The 20,598-nt window shown below is 37.0% G+C and overlaps 1 protein-coding gene across 5 annotated transcripts in view; it reads left to right on the top strand.

The window, feature by feature from the left end:
- The window catches only part of TENM2 (teneurin transmembrane protein 2), a 545,195-nt gene that overhangs the window by 452,278 nt on the left and 72,319 nt on the right, over positions 1-20,598 (top strand). For 4 of the 5 annotated variants that reach the window (XM_086470946.1, XM_086470945.1, XM_086470944.1 and 1 more), the window contains 3 exons: positions 2,801-2,995; positions 8,531-8,731; positions 10,252-10,464. In XM_086470946.1, the coding sequence (XP_086327072.1) occupies positions 2,801-2,995; positions 8,531-8,731; positions 10,252-10,464 (609 nt within the window). The remainder of the gene's footprint in view (positions 1-2,800; positions 2,996-8,530; positions 8,732-10,251; positions 10,465-20,598) is intronic. The other variant, XM_086470948.1, reaches the window with a different exon arrangement.

The following is a 20,598-nucleotide window of genomic DNA, read 5'->3' as shown; positions in this document are numbered from 1 at the left end:
CAACTCTAACTTTTTGTCTTTATAACTACTTGAACACGTGGTTTGTCTGAAGAAACTGTGTACTGCCTACTGATTCATTTAGATTTCCTAGGCCTTTTCCTTTCTATGCAGCTTTATCATAGCATGGTGAGGAGGTTGATGGGCAAAAGCAAACCATATGCTGGCATGTCCCAGTGCAGTTGGAGAATCCACACTGAGCAACCAATCATAGTGATAACGTTGAGTCTCTGCAATGGCTTGGAAGCATGTAGAGAATTTGCATCTAACAATATCCTTCCCTCTGCGGTGGACTTGAACAAAGGGACTGCCAGCTTAACAGCCACGTAGAGGAGCTGAGAGGTGCCTTGTTCTAGGGAGAGATATTTTTGTGTTAAGATGAGGCCCAAGTAAAGGGACAGTGTCTCGACAATGTGTCAGGGTGTGGAAGGTGGCGCCAAGAAGCTTGCCACTCATGATTACTCCTCTTCAGGACAAGCTGCCTTCTGATCACTCGCCTCCAGATCCTTTACACCGTGGCAAGTAAAGAGAGCAGGACTGAAGTGGTTACCTTTCTTACAGTGATTTGGGAAAATGTATCAATGTCAGCCCAAATGACTTTTAATTGCAGTGAAATGGAGAGTTATGGAATTTTTTGTGTTCCCAGGTCTTCATACCTGAAGAGTGGAAGTGGTCCTAGTTTGATCCCTTTTGTTATGGCTCACCTATATGACTTGTGGTAGCAGCCGTTGGCATATCTAGGCAGTGAAAAGCAGTGGATGTTGAGGAACTGGGACAGGCTCCGTGATGTAATGCGTGCAGACAGAAGGAGTAGTTAGTTATATGACATTCAAGTTGCTACTAGTTCAGTGTGTTGTGTATCATGGAAGGGTGTTTGATGATGATGTGGATAAAGTTATAAAACAGGCTGTCCTGGAGTACAGTATAGACATAATGGATATTTGTCTGTACTGTGATTCAATCCAGCTGGTTCAGGAAACTTAATGCTGAAACCAGCTGCAAAAAGCAAAACTGGTAGAACTTTGACATAAACTTTTTCACTGAATTCAGTAAAGCACTTGTGAACATACCCTACACCTGAAATCAGAAAGTTGCTGCTGGAAATTATATTTTATTCAGATTTGTATTCATTTTTGGAGTGAGGAAGAAAAAGATTGAACAAGACTCATAGTAAGAGGGAACAGCAGGGATGAAGTCCTGTTGCTACCAATGGATGGACAATATGGCCCTAAAACAGAGGAGGGGTAGCAGAAAAGCCCCAAACTTCAGCATACTGATTTTGTTGTTATTCTACTGTAGAAAAAATAAGCTAAAAGATTGTACATGTGACATGTGACCCATCAACCTGTAGTCTTAACTGAAATAATTCTCAGCACTCTAAATTTTAGCTAACATTTTGGTTTACAAATCTGAATATTTTTTTCTGATCAATTTTTTGAAAAATCTTTGAAATTTGACATTTTTCAAATCTTGAAAAAAATCTATCCTGAAATGCGTTTTTGCAGCAGATCAGTGGGACAGCTAAGATTAATAAGGGTTGCAGGACTAAACAGTGGAGAAGTTGTATAAGTGGACAATTACAGTTTTCTTTGTAGGAAATCAATTACTTTGTTTTTTCTTGATCATTCAGGTTAAAGGGGTAATAGAAGCAAGAAGACATTAGCACCTTTTAATGATTAATAGTAGCTTTTGAGTATATTTTTGGAACTGTAAAACTAGCTGTTAGTTTCTAATTACTTTGAAGGGTGAAAAGACAGGGAAATACTTTTCTGTCTGTATCAAACTGCATCAGCAAGAAGAGCACTAATGTGTACCTTTTCTCAAAGATTCACTTCATTACTCCCATTTTCTGTTATTCCTCTGTTATGTTTTCCATTTCTCTAGCTGGTGACCACACATTCAGTCTTTGGCAGGCATATAAATTCACAGATTGCCGTGTTCACACGGGAGACGTGGGCATACGGGAGTGTGAATATGCCTTAGTGTAACATTTATGTGCAACTGGCTTTTAATAAACCACTTGTTTCTTTCCATTGCTCTGCATATGTACAACATCTGATTCCTGGCATCCAAGACCTGCTGACTATCTTTATTATTCACAGGCTTCACTTCATTTGCATAAATGAGTATTTGTTCAGAATGTGTCTTACCCCCTTAATAATACGGGAGGGCTGGATAAGGGTTAATGATGCTTTCTTGGCAACACACACAGGGTAAAAGCAGTCACTCTGGGATTTGGGAAAACAAGGTTCAGCAGGGATATTGGTGGCAAAGTGCATTGGTTGTAAATGAAAGCTTGTGTTATTCCTGTGTTCAAGATTCTTAGGCTAAAAAAAAATAAAAAAACAAAACAAACTAATTTGGGGACATTACATTTAAAAACTGTTATGGAAGAAGAAAGATGCTGTATAATAAAGTGTTCTGGGGGCTGAATGTTTTGTGTTCCGCTGTCTGTGAAAATTGGATGTTACCTAGCAGAACAAAGCAGAGTAATGTCAGACTCAAATCTGTTCACATTAGCTCATTAGTTATCCCAGACATCATCAATAGTCTATAAAGAATAGTAGTTGTAATCTCAGAATGCCCAACACATGTGTGCTTTATTAAATAATATAAATAATAATCAAATTATTTCTTTGGGAAATGAAAAACTGAACTACTACAAATCATCTTAGTTTTTTTTCCCCAGTAAATTAACATATTTGAATATATGTATAAGTCTTTGGCAGTGGATTTTTAGTGCACTTTTACATAAATGCATGTATGAACCTGTATGTTGTTTTTCTTTCATTCCGTTTTCCAGCTGCCTGCCCAGTTCTGTGTAGTGGCAATGGTCAATACTCTAAAGGCACCTGCTTATGCTACAGTGGCTGGAAAGGTCCAGAATGTGATGTACCCATCAGCCAGTGTATTGATCCCTCATGTGGAGGTCATGGTTCCTGCATCGAAGGGAACTGTGTCTGTTCTGTTGGCTATAAAGGAGAAAACTGTGAGGAAGGTAGGACATTTTCTTTCCATGTTGTGAGGTTCTTTTCTGGGTTTTGGAGTTATTTAATGGGTAGGAAAAAAGGAAAGAACAGAATCAAAATTTAAATGTAAAGCTACTGTAGCAGATTGTTGTAAAAGATGAGTAAAAATGTAGTCCATCACAATTCTACTGATCTGTCAAAGTTCAGACAAAACTTCTGGCTTTATCTATACATTGTTTTGCAGTATTAAGAATGTCTGCCACAAGTAAAACTGAATAATTCCTGTGTTGAAGAGCGAAGATAAATATTCTCTTATGGATTATATTTATTGAACAATTTAGATGTGAAATGCAGGGGAAAAAGGAGCAGCGGTAGACAAGATTGCACAGCGGCAGCTCCCCATAAAGCAAACATATCAGTCACTATTAAGACAGAAGTTGATGAAACACATTTGAAAGACTTAGGTATCCATGTTACTTACAGACTTAATGCAGGGCAAATTACTCCTGTTAGCTGCAATCATATGGGATTAAAGAAAGGTAGATGGTGCACACAAAAAATAACTGTCTTTTTTAAAAGCAGGAAAGCTTTTCATGTTGAAAGTGTCCAATTCCTTTTGTACGTAGAATAAGAAATTTAACAAAATAACCCATGCAAAATGTAGTCGTAGATTAAGCTCGGTATTGGTTTTATTCAGAGTGTTTTCTGTCAGAATGCACAACATAAATTGGACTGCTTTTCTTTTTAAAATGTATTAGTATGGTTTTAAAATGGAATTTAACTCCCCAGACAGTTGCTAAATAGACAGTTCAGCATGCCCTGGTACATCCTCAGAGCAGTAATAGTTCAAGCTACTTTATGATGACATTCCAGAGCTTGGTAATCCTCCAAAAGGAGGAGGAGCAGTTTGAGGACTGAAGTGATAGGACCAGAGCTGCATGGTTTTAGGGCTAAAGAGTCTCTATGGAGTATTCCGAGTGGGATGCAGAGCTATCCACCATGTGTATTGATTTTTATCTTACCCTATAGTAAACAGTTGTTTCTCCCATCAGAAAACAAAGGGAGGAAGGCTCTGGAGGCCTGAACCACTAAGAGTTTTATTCTTTGGGCGTGGACTGCTGTCGTCACCTTTAGGACAAGACCTTGCATTAGTCTGAGTCAACTTATTTTACTAAAAGCAAAAAAAAAAAAAAAAAGCAAGGATCCTGCTAGTGGGACTGACAACACTGCAATTGTTTGTTCGGTTATTTCCTGTCATGTCCTTCCAGGAAAGCTTCACAACACTGGTTATTAAAGCTCTAATGTAGAACCCAATTAAGTCAGTAGAGTTTTACCATTGTTTTTAATGGGTTACATTTTAAGCTATACCCAGAATTCTGTACTGCCCTTTTTGTCCGCTAGAATTGATAGTTCTCAGTTCACCATGAGTCTGTGATTACAGGAAATATTCAAAAATTACCTGAATTTGTAGCCTTGCTGTAGCTAGGATTCTCATCGAAATCAGAGGTGGAAAAGACTGTCTTTAGCATGCTTCACAACATCCAGTCTATTCCCCAGGAATGCAGAAGCTCTCTTTCTGGGACTAAGTGCAATTGTTTGCTTAGACTAATGAAGTTATGTAAATTTCATCATGTTTGCTGTTGTTGTATAAATGCTCGTGTTATCAGAGAGACTATGGTAGGTAGCCTAAAATGATCTTTCTTTCATTTGATTCTGTAAATTTTACCTTGTAAGCAGTTGCTCCCTCATCTTGATTGTAATTTCCAGCTACTTGCATGGAAGTCTCTCTCCACTTTTGATTGTCTGGAATGGCTGTGGTATATCTAGGCTAGGCATCTTGAATCCCCTGGCACTCCTGTAAGAGAAATAGGCTCCTGTGTGCTTAATTCAACTTATCCTAAGGTGAATGTTTGAAATCAGTGGAACGAACACATCACCAGCTCCAGAGAAGTTTACAGAACAAGCTAATGTGTATCTTTTTGCAAAGGTGTTAATGTTAACACCATTCAAAGTTGGAAACGTTGAAAGTTTCACTACAAAACTTTGTCAGTCAACAGATTTTTTAGGGATTTAAGAATTACTATGTGAGGTGAAAGGTTACACATTATTTAATCAACACCATGCTTGAAAGTGTAAGTTTTTTCTTAAAAGGATAAATAGGTTACAAAGGCAGGAGGTATTGATTGCAAACTTGGAAGGGGCCACTAACATGACAAGAAAGGTTAAAATAACCATTTGCATACATCACTGGGCAATAAATAAGTCAATAAATTAATTTACAAATAAATAGAAAAACAACTGTCATGTTTCTACTCTAAAATTGCATTTCTTCTGTACATATTTCTCACATTAATTCAAGAGCTACGTGAAAGAGTGTAATATAAATTGATAGTCTCTCCAGTTGCAGGCAATCATCTTATCTTATTTAAAGTTTTTGTGTGAATTAAAATTCTACCATTCTAATAGTAGAATGATACAAATAAATATATCTCTATTTATATATAATATATGAAATCTCCTCTATTGATTTGAACTTCCAAAAGGAATGGTAAATGTTGATTAATTCGCTATTTTTCAACTAGGATATTGAATTAGAACAAGTGGGTCAGCATTTTTTTCTTCCCGTTAGCTTTTTATTTCTGATATTCATCATGGTCATGTTGCTCAAACAATTTACCTGAAATGAAAGTGACACCAAAATCGATATTTGTGATGCACAATTTTTGCAGCATAAACACTGTTGTTCTATTAACAAATTTGCACACAAGATGAAGTGCCGTATTTGTCAGGTTTCATTCAGGCTGGTTTGGGCAAGACAAGTGAAATTGCCAAATTAGGTTAAGTCGAGGGTGGTTTGCTTGTCACTTTCATGGTCGAGTCATTTTTCAATGACATTTAACTTCATAAGTGTAATTCATGGCTCTTTGGGGGCTTTATGGTACATATTGTTCAGAAAACTCCTTGACCTCCTTTTTTGTCCTTAGGGATACAACTTGCTTTCAGTGCCTTTTTTTGTCAAATCTACAGAGGGCCCAGTACTAAATGAGCTCTAATGATCTGAGCTGCCAAGGGGCTGCGAGTTCTAAGTCTAACGTACTTACTTGCTAAGGCGTGTTCTCCTTTGTTTAAGCACCAAAGCAGCTCCATTTATAAGTCCTTATTAAATACCATTGTAAACCCTTCTAAAGACTCAGGGCCAGAACCTTTGCAGCGTGAGTCAGTGCAGTTCTATTTCAGGTAATCACGTTATGCTAATTTTAGCACCTGAGGATCAGGCCCAAGATGATAACTCTAAGAGCATGTGTTAAAATAGAACAAGATCTGAGTTCAAAGTAAAAGCTCCCTTCAATTTAAACTTTGGAAGCCGTTATTTACCCATACGATACAACAAAACAGCTATAAAGTGTATTTCTTAGAGCGAAGGACAAAGAACATTGGTGTAGTATTCTATAAAACAAGGGAGATTGGTGGCTTAGAGGTATTGATAGGCTTATTCTGTGGAAATAAGTCTCAGCTGCATGGATACTGTAATTCAGGATAGAGGAAAGACAGTTAATTTATGTAGCAGAAGGTGGTGTTTTTCATATGCTCCACATTGCTTTCATTAGCACTTTCGGTTGAGAAGGAAGATGATAGATTTTTGACATGGAGAGTACATTAGGACTCATCAATATCTCGTGAAGTTAGCTGTTCTGCCCCGTACAACATTATACACATATTGCACCTTAAAATATCATCTAAAAAAAATTAGAATAGACTAAATCTAGGGGGAAAAAAGTGACCTTCATCCTAAAAGTAAATTGACTTAAATCTTCATGTTCTTTATTTCTTTATTCAGTCAGATTGTTTTATCACAGCTCTGTGTCTATTGGGTTCAACAGAAATAGTACGAAAGACATATTCTAAACATGGGACAGTTTCTAATTTTGTTAAGCACTAAGAAGCAATACCAGTACAGGACAAGCATTCTGGATAATTTTAAAACAATTTATGAATTTATGAAATCTAATCTGAGCTGAACCACAAAACAATCTTAATTTACATATAAATACAAAATTACATTGTATTTTCATGTCCAATTAACTAAGCACCAAATCTTAAAAAAAAATAAAGGGGAAAAAACCCCTATAACCAGTGTCATCATTGAAACAAGAATATTATAAGAAATTTTTCTGGTAATTTATTCCTGTGCTACTGTAATCTGAATTAAAATCGAAACTATTCTGATAACTTGTGTTATTGCATCTCTAAATGTGCCTGCCTCAGTCCTCTGTATTGTATCTCATCTATATACTTACTTTAAATGTTCTGCAACTACATAAAATAATTTGACAAGACTCTATGTTTATACAAAAGTTGAGATTTGAAAGATCAAGTATTGTTCACATAAGGTAGAGTGAAAATGTCTCTGCCTTTAATTTAGAAGGATCAATTTGGAAAAGATGAGAGATAAATCACTTTCATTATAAACTCAGATCTTCCTGGAGCTGCAAGAGAGAATGCCAATCACTCTTGGTCCTTCTGTTGTGAGCTAATATATACCAGTCATGAGATGAATTCATTTTATTTAGGACATGAGTTTGACCTTGGCCCTCAATTCCACAGCAAAAGGCGGTTGGTAAAGCCTCTGTGTTGGTATTTGCAGTAGAGTGTAGTATACTTACACAAATTCATGATATAAGATAAAAATTTGGAAAACCCTAATGTAACTGAGAGAGTTTATTTGAAAGACAGTTCATAACATTCCTTTATTTATCAGGATTGAAACAGCAACTGAAATGTCATTGGAAGATTTTCCGTCATAACTATTTTCACTTTCTTATTCTGTTGTTTCTGGATTGAGAAAAGATGAAATCCATATCTATATCTGGTTTTCTTTATTCCTTTAAGAGAAATTGTCTGCTGGTTAGAATATGGGTTGCAGTAACTAGGACTCTCAATTTCACAGCTTAGCTACTAATGGACCATGAATCAAATGTTCAGAAGTGCCTGAATAATTTAAGTGTCTAACTGAAGCTGAAAGCCGCTGATATTTTGACTTCTAGGTACTTAAAAGTGGATATCATGATGTTATTCTCACAATGCTGTAGCATTTCAATAACAATAATAGCAGTATAGATGAAGATACTCCAAAGGAAAATATTCTTTGAAAAGTGCAATTTATTCAATTTTTTTTTATTATTTTGTTATTTAAATATAGTACGTGAGTCACTGGAACTTCGATGTGTATCAGAAGAAATGTCCCCAGGTGAAGGCTTATGTGTGGAACTCTTACATATATTTAAGTGTTATTTTTAAGTCTTTGTACTTCTTCACTACAGCATTCCTGCAGTAAGCTTTTGTTGTTCAGTCACACCCTGTTTTATTTGGAGCTAATGTAAAACACAAATTACTTCTCACTTTCCCATTCTCAGACCAGGTGTTAAAATGACTTGAAGAGCTACATCAGTTTGCTTCATTTATCAGAGTGGTTTAAACTTTCCAGAGCACGCGTCTGCATGTTTTGCAAACATCGTATTGTGTGAACTGACCTTTCTCTACATTGTTTTTCTTTTCTTCTGTAGTTGATTGCTTAGATCCAACATGCTCCAACCATGGAGTCTGTGTGAATGGAGAATGTCTCTGCAGCCCGGGTTGGGGTGGAATAAATTGTGAGCTTCCCAGAGCCCAGTGCCCAGACCAGTGTAGTGGGCACGGTACCTACCTGTCTGACACAGGTCTTTGTAGCTGTGATCCCAACTGGATGGGTCCTGACTGCTCCGTTGGTAAGAAAACTATGTTTTCCTGATTTTGTAATACTGTTCTTATTTGGTTAAAATGTCAGTATCCGTGGCAAGTTTGAAATGCAAATAATTTAGAAAATTGTCTTTGGAACGTGTTTGGTCCTGTTTAGTTATGTTGGGAAGAGGTGTGTGTATACCTTAGATACCATTTTTTGAGACATTCCTAATTTGGGACTGTCAGATGGGGGGGCAAGGGGGATGCAGGTTAGGAGTTTGTGTTTTGTTCTAATACTGACCCCCGTTTGGACTGAAAAGTTGCTTAAGTGCTTCACGTCTTTCCCAACTGTAAATGAAAACTTCCATAATTTATAATTTATAAATATGTTTATATAACATTTGAGGAATGGAAAACACTATGATTAAGTAAATTTGGGGGGGTTGCTTTACTGCGCATCAAAATGCTACTCATTTGTGAAAAACATCATAAACCAGAAAAATCTCTTTTCGAATAAAGGGTATTTTTCCCTTTTCAGTTGTACATGGAATATTAAAAAAAATAATTTTAGAGCAAGAGAGACTAAAAAGCAGGCACAAAAGTGAAGTTAAAAAAATTTCATTTTCTCCCAAGCTCCAGTTATAAAACTTGATTGTTGTAAGAGAAGGAGCTAAAGAGAAAAAACAGTTTTGACAAGACAGCAAATGTTCTATTTTGGGGGAAAAAATACTGGGAATTTTGCATTTTATTGTAAGGTGAACCTTGAAATGGAGCTGTAGGCCATAAGCAAGTGTCTCAAAATAATATTTACATTTTACTCAGTTATTTCGTAAGATTAATGCCCTAGAATACCCCACCAGTGAAATGAATATCAAGATGTGGTTTTTCCGCTTCGTGTGTCAGCAGCCAGAAAAATTAATGAATGGGAGTTTCACTGTCAATCTCTTTGATGATGGATGAGGCAGAAGACCCCTCTGCTTTTCCACAACTTCAGCTGGCAGAGAGCAGTAGAAGAATTTTCAGAGTGAGACACTGGATAACTGACCATGTAGTAATAGGATTCCAGAATACCTCCCTTGAAAGTCTTTTACCCATCCCTCCTGGAGTCTGAGTGACCCTGAATTGTCACCATTCTCTGCTGAATGAGTTTTAGGTGCATTTCAGTCTCATTCTTAGCAAATCAGGGTCTGTACCAAAATCACCAGAGGTCCAGGTTGGAGTAAAACAGAGCTGTGTGCTCCCCTTCTTCACTGCTGACAGGTGTTGAGGAAGCTACCTCTGAAACTTGTTTGTATCTGAATAGAGGACGCAGCTCTACAGCAGTCTGTCCAGCATGCATAAGCAGGGTTTTTTTAAAGCAACTTTTTAATATAATTTACTTTGGTTTTAAGCAAAAGTTAAATGCTAGGTTTGATCAGGATATGAGCAGACCAGCTTTTGACAGCATGTAGTTTTCAGCAAAAGCATACGTGTTCTACTTACTTTTCCCTTCATGAGTAGGTTGCTGCTTCTGCCCCGTTGCTGCTGACATCAGCTAGCCGTAACCTTTGCTCTTTTCCTCTCCTAGAAGTGTGCTCTGTAGACTGTGGCACTCACGGGGTGTGCATTGGCGGAGCATGTCGCTGTGAAGAAGGGTGGACAGGAGTGGCGTGTGACCAGCGCGTGTGTCATCCCCGTTGTACGGAGCACGGAACTTGTAAAGATGGGAAATGTGAATGCAGAGAGGGCTGGAATGGGGAGCACTGCACCATTGGTAGGCAAACGACAGGCACCGAAACAGGCACATACTGCTTTCTTTTCATAAATCGTAGAAACATAGTTACTGTTGTGAATTGTAATAGACTGTTCCTTTAAGGACCCTAGTGCTTTCAGATAGCGTCTCTGACTCGAAATGTGTGGGGTGAAATGCAGATGAGCTCTTGGAATCACTTGAAATCAGTAACAAACTGATTTGTAGAGAAAAAAGCCCAACCACAAATTCCACAGCAAATAAACATTAGTAAGTAAAGATGTAACAAATGGTCCATCACAGTATCGTCAGAGCCAAGATTTTCAAACTTAACTAAACATTCCTTTGTGTGAATGGCATCTTTTTAATTTCCTGGTCTGATGCATCAGTGCTCTCCTGCTATTATACATCACATCTGAAACACATCACCACCATCACCACACAGAGCAGGGGTCAAGTTGTGGAGGAATAAGTGTTCCTGGTGTGGCAGAAATAGCTCCCTAGCATTCCCCTGTGTTGTGCTGTGACAGTGGGCATGGTGTTCGCATATAGACAATCCCAGCATGGGAGAGCCCTGTCGGCAGTGCAGCATGCTGCTGTACCCTTTCCTAATAGCGTGCTGCTCAGTACAGCACTGGCATCACGCAGAGTGCCGTGACTAACACGATTGCATCTCGGCTGGGGTGTGTCAGCCTGGGAAGTTCAAAAAGGTTATACTTACATAAAGCGATGGTGTTCCATCCTCTCAATTACCATGCTTGAAAATTTATTCTGAAGAGGAATTAGTTGTTCCTAAATGAAGTTCTTTATTTTGTCTCTACAAGCAGTCAGGTAGTGTATCTGGATTGTTTTGTAAAGTTATTGAAAACAAAGGAAAAAAATTGTTATTTTCCCTATGCTGTAATCAAAAATGGGAAATTCTGAGTGATCACATCTCTTCTGAGAAGTCTGAGCAAAGTATCTGGAACAAGAGTATCCAGCTGCTGAGACAACGTGAGATTCAAGCAAGTGTCTTTTCTCCAAAGAATTTTTGGAGGGCTGTGGGGTATACCTTAAAAGAAACCTAGTGAGTCTAAATCCAAGGTCATATTGTTTTAATTATCCTGAAGTGGTAAATTTAACAAAGAAAAGGAGTAGGTCAATTGAGCTCTTCATGGCAATCAGGGACCCTAATGGGACAGTTCTATTACAAGTGAATTGTTATTTCTTTACTTAAAAGTATGGTGAGGTTCTTGCATCCCTCAAGCTGTTTTTCTTTTTCATTGCCCTCTGATTTCTCCCTGGATAAACAAACCATTTCCGATACATGCATGAAACTAGAAGTATACTCTTATTGGAGATAAGAACTAAAAAAAAAAAAAAAATTAAATTTAAAAAAAAAAATATTTTGGGGCCATATCCTTTCATGTTGTGGTGCTGCATGCTTCCGCCACACTATGCTAATATGATTATCAAATCAAAGCTTTTATGACTGAACACTTTGTGACCAGCATAGATGCAGAGTGTTTTTTCACAATTGCTTTCTCACTTCCATCGTATCAACGTGTCTCTGCTAGATTAATCCAGGCATTTTGTTTTCATATTAAGTACTTCCCAGATATTTACAAAATGCCTAGTTCATAAAAATTGTGTAATAATTGCTTATTTTAAAAGTTGCTGCTTTGCACAAAATTTGTTTTGCTTTATAATCTTTCAGTAATATGCCTATGTTTAGAGGTAATTAGTGTATTTAGTGTCTTCATTACTGTGCAGACAAAAAGATGCCTTGTATTGATATCTTAAAAGAATTCTGAAAATTACAACCTGAACTAGTGAACTCTGAAGTGAGATTTTTGGTCTAATTTTCAGAGCTGTGAAATAAATATTTTCCCTGTTATTGTTGTATAATCAAATTTTCTTATCAGAGGAAGGGCGATACTGCTAAAGTGATTAAACTATGCACAAGCTTGTTTTGTTTGGTCTGTGTTAGAAAGATTTTCTTGAAACTTAATGTGGGTCTGCCTGTGGCAAAGATGAGACTAGGGCAAAAAATTTAGTTTGCCGTTCTAGTTATTATGTATTAAATTTGTGCAGTCATAAGTTGGCTGTTGTATGTAGACAGATCTATATTCTTGTGACAGGCCTGTATTAGTAAGAATTTTCATATGCTCGTATCATGAGGCCCGATTGTGAGGCCATTTACAAAAGCACAAAGCCTGATGTTAGAAATGGAGAGGGAAAGCTCAGCTTGATCCCACTGGTTCGTGCTACATGGGGCTGAAACGGAGAGTGAGTTTGGAGGTGAAGGATGGGAAAACTTTTTGTATTTGTACAAAAAATGCTAGAAGTTACCACTGGAAAATTTCTTCTTAGGGTAAATTGATACTTTGGAACAAGGATGAGTTTTTTCTACATTAGTGTGAGTACCTAAAATGGACTTAAATTTTACAGAAACTCATTTTAATTTAGAGTACTACCTTTACGGTTTTGATTTCCACTGAAGATTGACAGACCATTTAATGTCAGAATTACTCACTGAGGAGTGTCCACCTAAAAGGATAATATTCGGGAATGCAAATTCGATATATTAAAATCTTGATTTTTAAATTTTTTTTTAAAAAATGTATTTTTTTTTAATCCAAAGCTGCTGGTTTAGTCCTGTTTGGAAGTTACCTGGCAAAATGCACAGTCTGTTTGTCCTAAGGCAAAGCCAGGCCAGAGCAGAGTGAAATAGCATATGAGCAGAGGTTGAATCTCTCCCTTCCCTGGACATGGTTTGAATCTTTGAATACCCATGTTAGGTCTTCAGGAGCAATGAATGGCCAGGCTTACCTCAGAAAACATTTGAGAATTTCTCCGTATAGACTTCAAGCAGAAAAATGTGAATCTCATAGGAGAGTGTATTTACTCTGAATTTCCATTTATTGCTACACCTAGTCTGAAATCTTTTGGTCAACAGAAAAACTTGCTCAAATGCTGTACGTAGCAGAGCAGAACTCTATACCAGGCACTACATTTCACTTTGCTACTTCAGGTAAGAAGAGTAATTGCTTACTGGAGTGATAAGAAAGAAAATTAATCTTTTCCCAGTGCAAAAATAGACCTGTCAGGATATGTTTATTAAGTGATTACTATTCATTGATTGCAATTATGGAGGAAGTTATAACTAAATAATAGAGGGTAATCTAGAAGAGGAAAAAAATACTGGAAAACTAATAACAAGGCAAAGGACTAAGATATAGCAGTTGCTAAATCTTGAACCAATTTCGTACCAGAATTTTAAGATGGAGGATTTAGCTTTTCCTTGAATCATCTCAGTGTTGTTAAAGCGTGCTGTTGTGAAATGGATGTTACTTTCACTGAAAATAATGTTTGAATGTTTAAAACTGTTGTTTTTAAACTCTTGTGGATGATGTTCTCCATATAGACTGTCAGGGCAGTATACTAAGGACAGTGTGATATATACAGAGATCTTAAGAAACAGTTAAAAATACCATTTTACAGGTGTAGTTCTTTCTGTAATTCATATCCCTGCAGCATGAATTATGACTATTATTAAGTCACTGCTAAAATCTCACTGAGAGACCAGTAAAACCAGGATTTAATCCTAAGTATTTACAAGTAAAATTTAAAAGTCTGCAAATGTATCTTATAAGGTGAGCTCTCGCCAGAAGATAATATATCAGGTTTTCTTTGTGGCCACCTGTCATATTCCTAAAGCCTTGCCTTTATCTCTTCATGTCCTACATTAGATGCAGGTAAAGCACTCCTGCTTTCAGACAGAAAGTGGCAAAGGATTGTAGTCAAGGCTGTTTGATAACATGGATAGTCTGCTGCACATTATGATCAAGACGATTCTTATCTTTTCTGTTCTTGTTTTTTATTTTTCAATGCAAATGAACTATAGCCCCTTTGACAGACGTAGAAGCTGAACCTCCAACTATCTGCCTGCTAGGCAAAACACAAACAGGGGTGACGTGTGCATCTCTGCAGACTCTGCTTGGAATCATTTAGGTTGGAAAAGACCCTTAAGATCATTGAGTCCAACCATAAACCTGACACTGCTTCCTGACCTTGGTACTGCTTTTTGAAATCTAACTCCAGTGGTGGGGATCTGTCACTTTCTTGGCCCCTGTGATGAAAATGTCAGATGGGTAGGACATGTTCCTTAGTAAATAAGGGATTTGGAAATCTGTATTAGCCCTGTACCTTATCTTCTGTGTTTTCAGGGCTTTGAATAAAGAAGAAAGATTTGAAAGAACCAGGATCCTGTCACCTGCATGGTGGGAAATAACCTAAAATTTTCAGATACGTAAAAATCTGCAGGGAGAGGACCCTGTGTCCAGGATGATGAAGATAAGAAGTTTCAGTTACAGTATGGGAGGTTTGGGTTAGGTGTTAGGAAAAACCTTGTGACAGGAAATGACAAACTGAAGTAGGTTGTCTAAGCAAGTTGTGGAATCCTCGTCAACAGTTTAGACAATGTCTGTCAGGAATACCAGAGAGGCAATTCATCCTGCCATGGGGCAGCAAGCTGACTAGAAAGTCATTGAAGTATGTGAGCTCTCTTACAGTCTGATTTTAAATAAGCTTAAAATGAAGCATTCTTTCTAAGTACGTTATTTTATAATGGCCTGTATTAAGATTTGTACTGTCATTCCCTTTAAGAATCTGATGCTGGTCTTAGAAGTAGAATTGATCATTTATCCAACCACGGAGACTAATCTGTGTGTTCTGTATTTGCAGAAGAATGGGTTGTCAATGTATAGATATCGAGCCACTCTGAAACATCCAAAGAGCAAATATTACACCCAGTAGGTAAATACTTCAAATCTTCTCCCTTCAGAGTACCATAACTCACCCAAATGAACACTAGATGGATAGTATTCCACCTCTGGTTTTAATTTTAAAAGTGTTTATTCCCCCCCCCCCGAGTGTTTTGGGGTGACCATGCCTTTTCCAGCTTTTAGGCATGTTTATATTTTTTGTTGACCGGAAGGAATGCCACACATAAAGTGTAAAGATTTAGATTTTTACCTTATCATTAAGTCAGTAATCGATAGAAACAATAATGGGGCATTGTGTTATCTTTGGATACAGCAGGATATTTTTGTCCCATGATAATGCTCTTTGTGTCAAAGATTTTTTTTCTTCTACTACTGATTTTTCTTGTTGTAATTACAACAGTAATGATTCAAAGATGAGGCAATTTTCAGGAGAGATGGAAAGTGTGTGGGAGGAGACAGTGGAAAGCCATCGTATCTGACAAAGAGCAATTTAAAAGGAGCTAGATACATTAGACTTCGATGCACTTCTAACTTAAAATTAATCTGTAACAGTTTATAACCTATCAAGGCATAAAAAACCTCTAATAATGATGACAGAAATTTAGATTGCATGCTCTGCAGAGGGAGGAACACATTTTTTCATTTTATTTGAAAAATGCTGGAATATTTGGGTCATGAACACTTTTCATCACTGATGATATAGAAATGTGTTGCTAATATACATGATGACGTGACCAAAAATGTTAGAGACATTGTCTGTATGTGCAGATTCAGGTTCATCACCTGTATAATACAGTTAGTCTATTTTCTTGACACCTGGTAGGAGGTTTCTTGATAAGCACATCTGTGATGCAGTCCTTTAGGAGCATCCTATCAAGCTTTCATTTGGAGTGTGATAGGGTGGTTTCCCCACCATGCATCTCTTCAGCAAAACAGAAGAGTAGCAGATACCTCATGAAGTAATCAGAGAGATTCGCCAGGATTTCTGTCATTCTTTGCACATAATTTACATTTTCATTTCCATCATGCAAGCACAGCGAGACTCAGAGAAGGTAAAAGTTTTCCTTATAAAGGGGCGTTTTGGTCATGTTAGTTATATTATATCATGTTACAATTTAAATGTAATGTATCATGTTACATTTTACAACCAAAACTAAGGATATGTACTAGTCAATTAGACAAGTGGTCGTCTAGTCCAACATCATCGTGCTTCCGTAAAGATGCGAATCCCGGTAAATAAGCAACTAGAAATTTCTTTCTGGAAAGATGACACTTTTTATCTTTTCCAGCTGCATTTGCTGTTGGGGTGCTTTGTTGGTTTTATAGACGTGTCATCTTTTATTTCACCTCCAAAACTTCCAAATAAAATCTCTTGGCTGTACAGTCGCCAGATTACACGCCGTGTCAATAGCTCTTGTTTGGGATTTTTCTTTCTGATTTGTGACTTTGTAAATTCCTACCCCAATAACTAAAATATGTTTTACTACTTTTATGTGTCACGGATGAATGAACTTTCTAAACAATTTCTATAGCACTGAGGAATCCAATAAGGAATCCATTCATAATCCTACCATATGCATCCTCTTACTGTATCATAGCTGAGCAAGACAGCTGATTATATATATTTGGAAGGAAATATTCTACGCAGGGATTTGTAAACAGTGAGAGTGGTTTGACTTTCAGGGAGTTTAGAAACAGAATTTCTGTTCATTTGCAGAATTTACACGGGGCAGCTGGGGATCATTTTTGGCTAAAAGGCAAGCTTATTCATGAGGAAGAACTTTCCTGTTTTCATTCTTTGCTGAGGGCTTCCTGTAAATGATTGAAATATGTCACAGCACAGTGTCAGAACACTTGAGCAGCTTTTTTCTTTCTCTTTATATAGGATATTTGCAGAACATGACCTTACTTCTTCCCTTTCTAGCCCAAAAAAATTTAATGAGTGTGTTTTCAGCAAAGCTTCCTGCATTTTGTCTGGTACTTCAAAGATGCACCCAGGAGATACTAGTGAATAGTTTCCCAAACTAAAATCACATTTCTTTTTTCTCCTTTTGGAGGGCCTTCTACATGAGTTATATTGATTTTCTGGCCATTTCTTGAACTCTTAAAAGACCACAAAAAGAGGGGGAGGGCAATCAATCAGGCAGCTGATCTAACTTTTGAAAGGGCAAAGCTGATTTTGCTGTTCATGGGAGTATTCCCAGCGTCAGGCAATCTTCTCTTCTTCCGCAGATAATGTTTTCTGTGTTATTTTGTACCCTGTGGTGTCAAGCACAGCTTCAGCAAGTGAATGAATTACATGGTGTTGCTGGATACAAAACAACAAAGACACGGGAATGCTTGTGAGCTTTTAGTGACATAGATTGTATAGAGACAGAAAGGTAGTACCAGATCTTGAGAAATATATATGTATATACATATATATAATATTTATACTTAGTAAGAACCAAATACAAAAGAGAACAGAATCTGCCCATCTTTTGGGGTCTGCTGTTAGTGTTCTTGTTAAAGATATCTTTTCCTTAATCACTTGCATTCTTTCTTATACATCCTCAAGGTATAATTTTTGTGTTTTCAGTATCAGTTTCACATCGTCTTTCATGCTTGAAGATGCAAATAAAGCCAAATGTGTTTTGCCTGACTCCTGCAAACTCTATGGAATAACAATTCAGACATAAGGCTCTACCTTTCCAGCTTCTTGTCAATTTAGTATCAAATTAACAGTAGTATGCATTAGAAGTTAGAGGCTTGTCTTCCTAAGGTATTTTTTGCTTTTGAAATTCTGTATTTCGTATTTTCTTAGTTTAATGTTGTATTAAAAATATTGATGTCAGAACGAAAAAGGAACAAGTGGTCTCTGTAGCATCTCTGAAGTGTCAGTTCAGGATTTTGCTGTGTGATCTATTTAGGGCTTTGGGGAAAAAATGAAGCTATTGAAAGCTTTCTCTTTAAACTGTCAGTTCTCTTATGCAGTAACTACTCAGGATGAAATACACACTGATGTTGCATATTGATACATCCTTCTTTCACTAAAAGTCCTTTCTTAGACAATTTTTTAAAAGATCTTAAGCACTGAATATGGGGACTTGTTCAGGGTGCCAGTTACGAGGTATCATCAGCCACTTTTATTGAACAGTTTTTACAAAATTTATGTTACTCAGCTTTTTTCTCCTGTCCTTTCTTTCCATCCCTATTCTGACCTGCTTATGAAATGCTTATTAGGTCAACCTCACTTCTGAAGATTCTTCCTGTAGGTAGCCTCAGTCTATTTCATTTTAGATACCATTTTTCTATACATATAAAAAGAAGCAAAGTTTTCTGTCCAACAGAAATCATCATATAAGGTAATATATCTCATTTGTCTATTGAAATTACAAACATCATTTAGGTAACTGAAATGTAAGAACGAAATACGAACTTCAGTGTTCTTGAAGGCATTCAGGTCTGAGCTTATGGTCCACGTTCCTATCTGTTTGTTGAAAGTGCAGATAGTTGGAGTAACACTGGGGTTATTGTTACCTGATTTATATCTGCCATGAAAATTGTAACTAAGTGCATAGATTTCTACAGTTGCCAGCACATACTACTGTAGTGTTTTCAGTGATATAGTATTGATTGACATATAACTGTCCATCTCTTACTGTCAGCTGTATTCAAAACACATCCATGCTGGGATAAAGACAAAGCAATACTGGTGTCTCATTAATCTAGCAGCCGTTATAGCACAGTCATCATACTGACAGCTGAAGGAAAAGTGGGACATGAGAAATTAAGGTTACTGTATTTATCCTCGTTCTCTCTTCATTCAGTAACAGGATTAGAGCAGAAAGGATTCATGGTCCAGCTGTACCTTGAAGATTTTCAAATCTGAGAGCTGACCCTTAGCTCTGGGTGCTGCACACTTAAATATTTCACTCCAAACAAGTACCTCTCTTAAACGCTTACGCAGTTTTCATGGAAAAATAGTAACTTTTGCTTTCACAAAGACTTGGGGGTGACAGGGATTGTAACATTATCCCTAATGAAAATTTAGGTAGAGGAGACTTGACTGTCTGCTTATCCATGTAAAGCTTTTCTCCCTCTCATTCTACTAAACTTGAAAGATACTTCTACTCCCGCCTTACAGTAATCTGCCAGTTCTATGGCCCATGACTGATGTCTAACATCTGGGATTCGTTGCCTTTTCTTGTGCTGTCTCATTGGTTATTGGGAGCCATGCAGAGAGTCCCAGATGTTCAAGTATCAAACAGTTTCTACATTCACTCAAACGTGGTTTGCATAATGGCACCTAAGTCCTACCCAACTCATTTGTACTTTCTCTGTTGTGCAGTGCATTTTAAAAGGCTGTGGGTTTCCTGCATTCTGTAAATAGGGAGCCATAATTTTGACAAACTGCTAATCGATGTCAGGGTTTATTGCTTTGTCTAATCCCATTGTATTTTTAGTTTCTGTTCGCACTTTTTAACAGTCTAGCATGGAGCAGGTTGATCAACTCAGCATCAATAGACTGTGGCCTGCTTTTGAAATGCTGTAAGATAAGATACCATGCAAAATAGCTGCAAGGAAAGGTTTATCTATTTCTTCTTTGTTGTTCTGTATTGATTAGGGTAGAATGAACTACATGAGCTGATAATTAATCTTTTATATGATTAAAAAGTATATACACTTTTAACATTTTTGTATATTTCTACAACCCATGTAAAGTAAAGATTAATCTCTTCTGTATTCATTCCAGTTGCAGATGAGATTTTTTTTTAGATAGATGTTGAGAGAGTAAAGTTATTCGTGAGTGTGACAAATGAGTAAGATTCATAATGCATCTAAAGCACATATGTTTTAATTTGCCTTTAAATAGTCAGTTTTTCAGAGCATTGAATAACTGAGCTAAAGAACCACAGTGCGTTAAGATACAGTTCCTGTTCTGAAGAGAAATAGTACTGATAATAGCTTTGTTATCTAAGAAATGGATAAAATGGTGTAATCATGATTAAAAACCATTCTTTTCAATTAAAAACTTAATCAGTTTGTAATGAAAAATATTACTAGGCTGTGATTTTAGGCTAGAAGGACAATTTATCCAAAAGAACATATTAACAAAAAAAAAAAAGAATTTGCTTAGGAATAACGTGTACCTAGAACATGGTGATTTATTGATCTTAAAAGTAGTACTGCTTCAAATACTGTGATTTTCCAATTGTTAGGGATCAAAAGGGACTGCTGAGCTTCTTGTGGAATGAGTTCCTCAAGAACAGCACTGAAGTTATTTTTGTAAGTTTAGCATGCACAAACACAACCCCCTAAATGTCCCAGAAGATGCCGATTCTCCTGAAACCAGAGAGACATTAGTACAAATGAGAGAACTGACTTTTTGTTTCAACCGTTGAGAATAGCAGAGAGTAGAACTCAGTTCCTATTATAG

Source organism: Leptosomus discolor, chromosome 10 (genome assembly GCF_034619465.1).
Source record: "Leptosomus discolor isolate bLepDis1 chromosome 10, bLepDis1.hap2, whole genome shotgun sequence".
Taxonomy (NCBI): Eukaryota; Metazoa; Chordata; class Aves; order Leptosomiformes; family Leptosomidae; genus Leptosomus; species Leptosomus discolor.
Note: the sequence above shows the minus strand (reverse complement) of the source record. Positions and strands in the feature narration are given on the sequence as shown.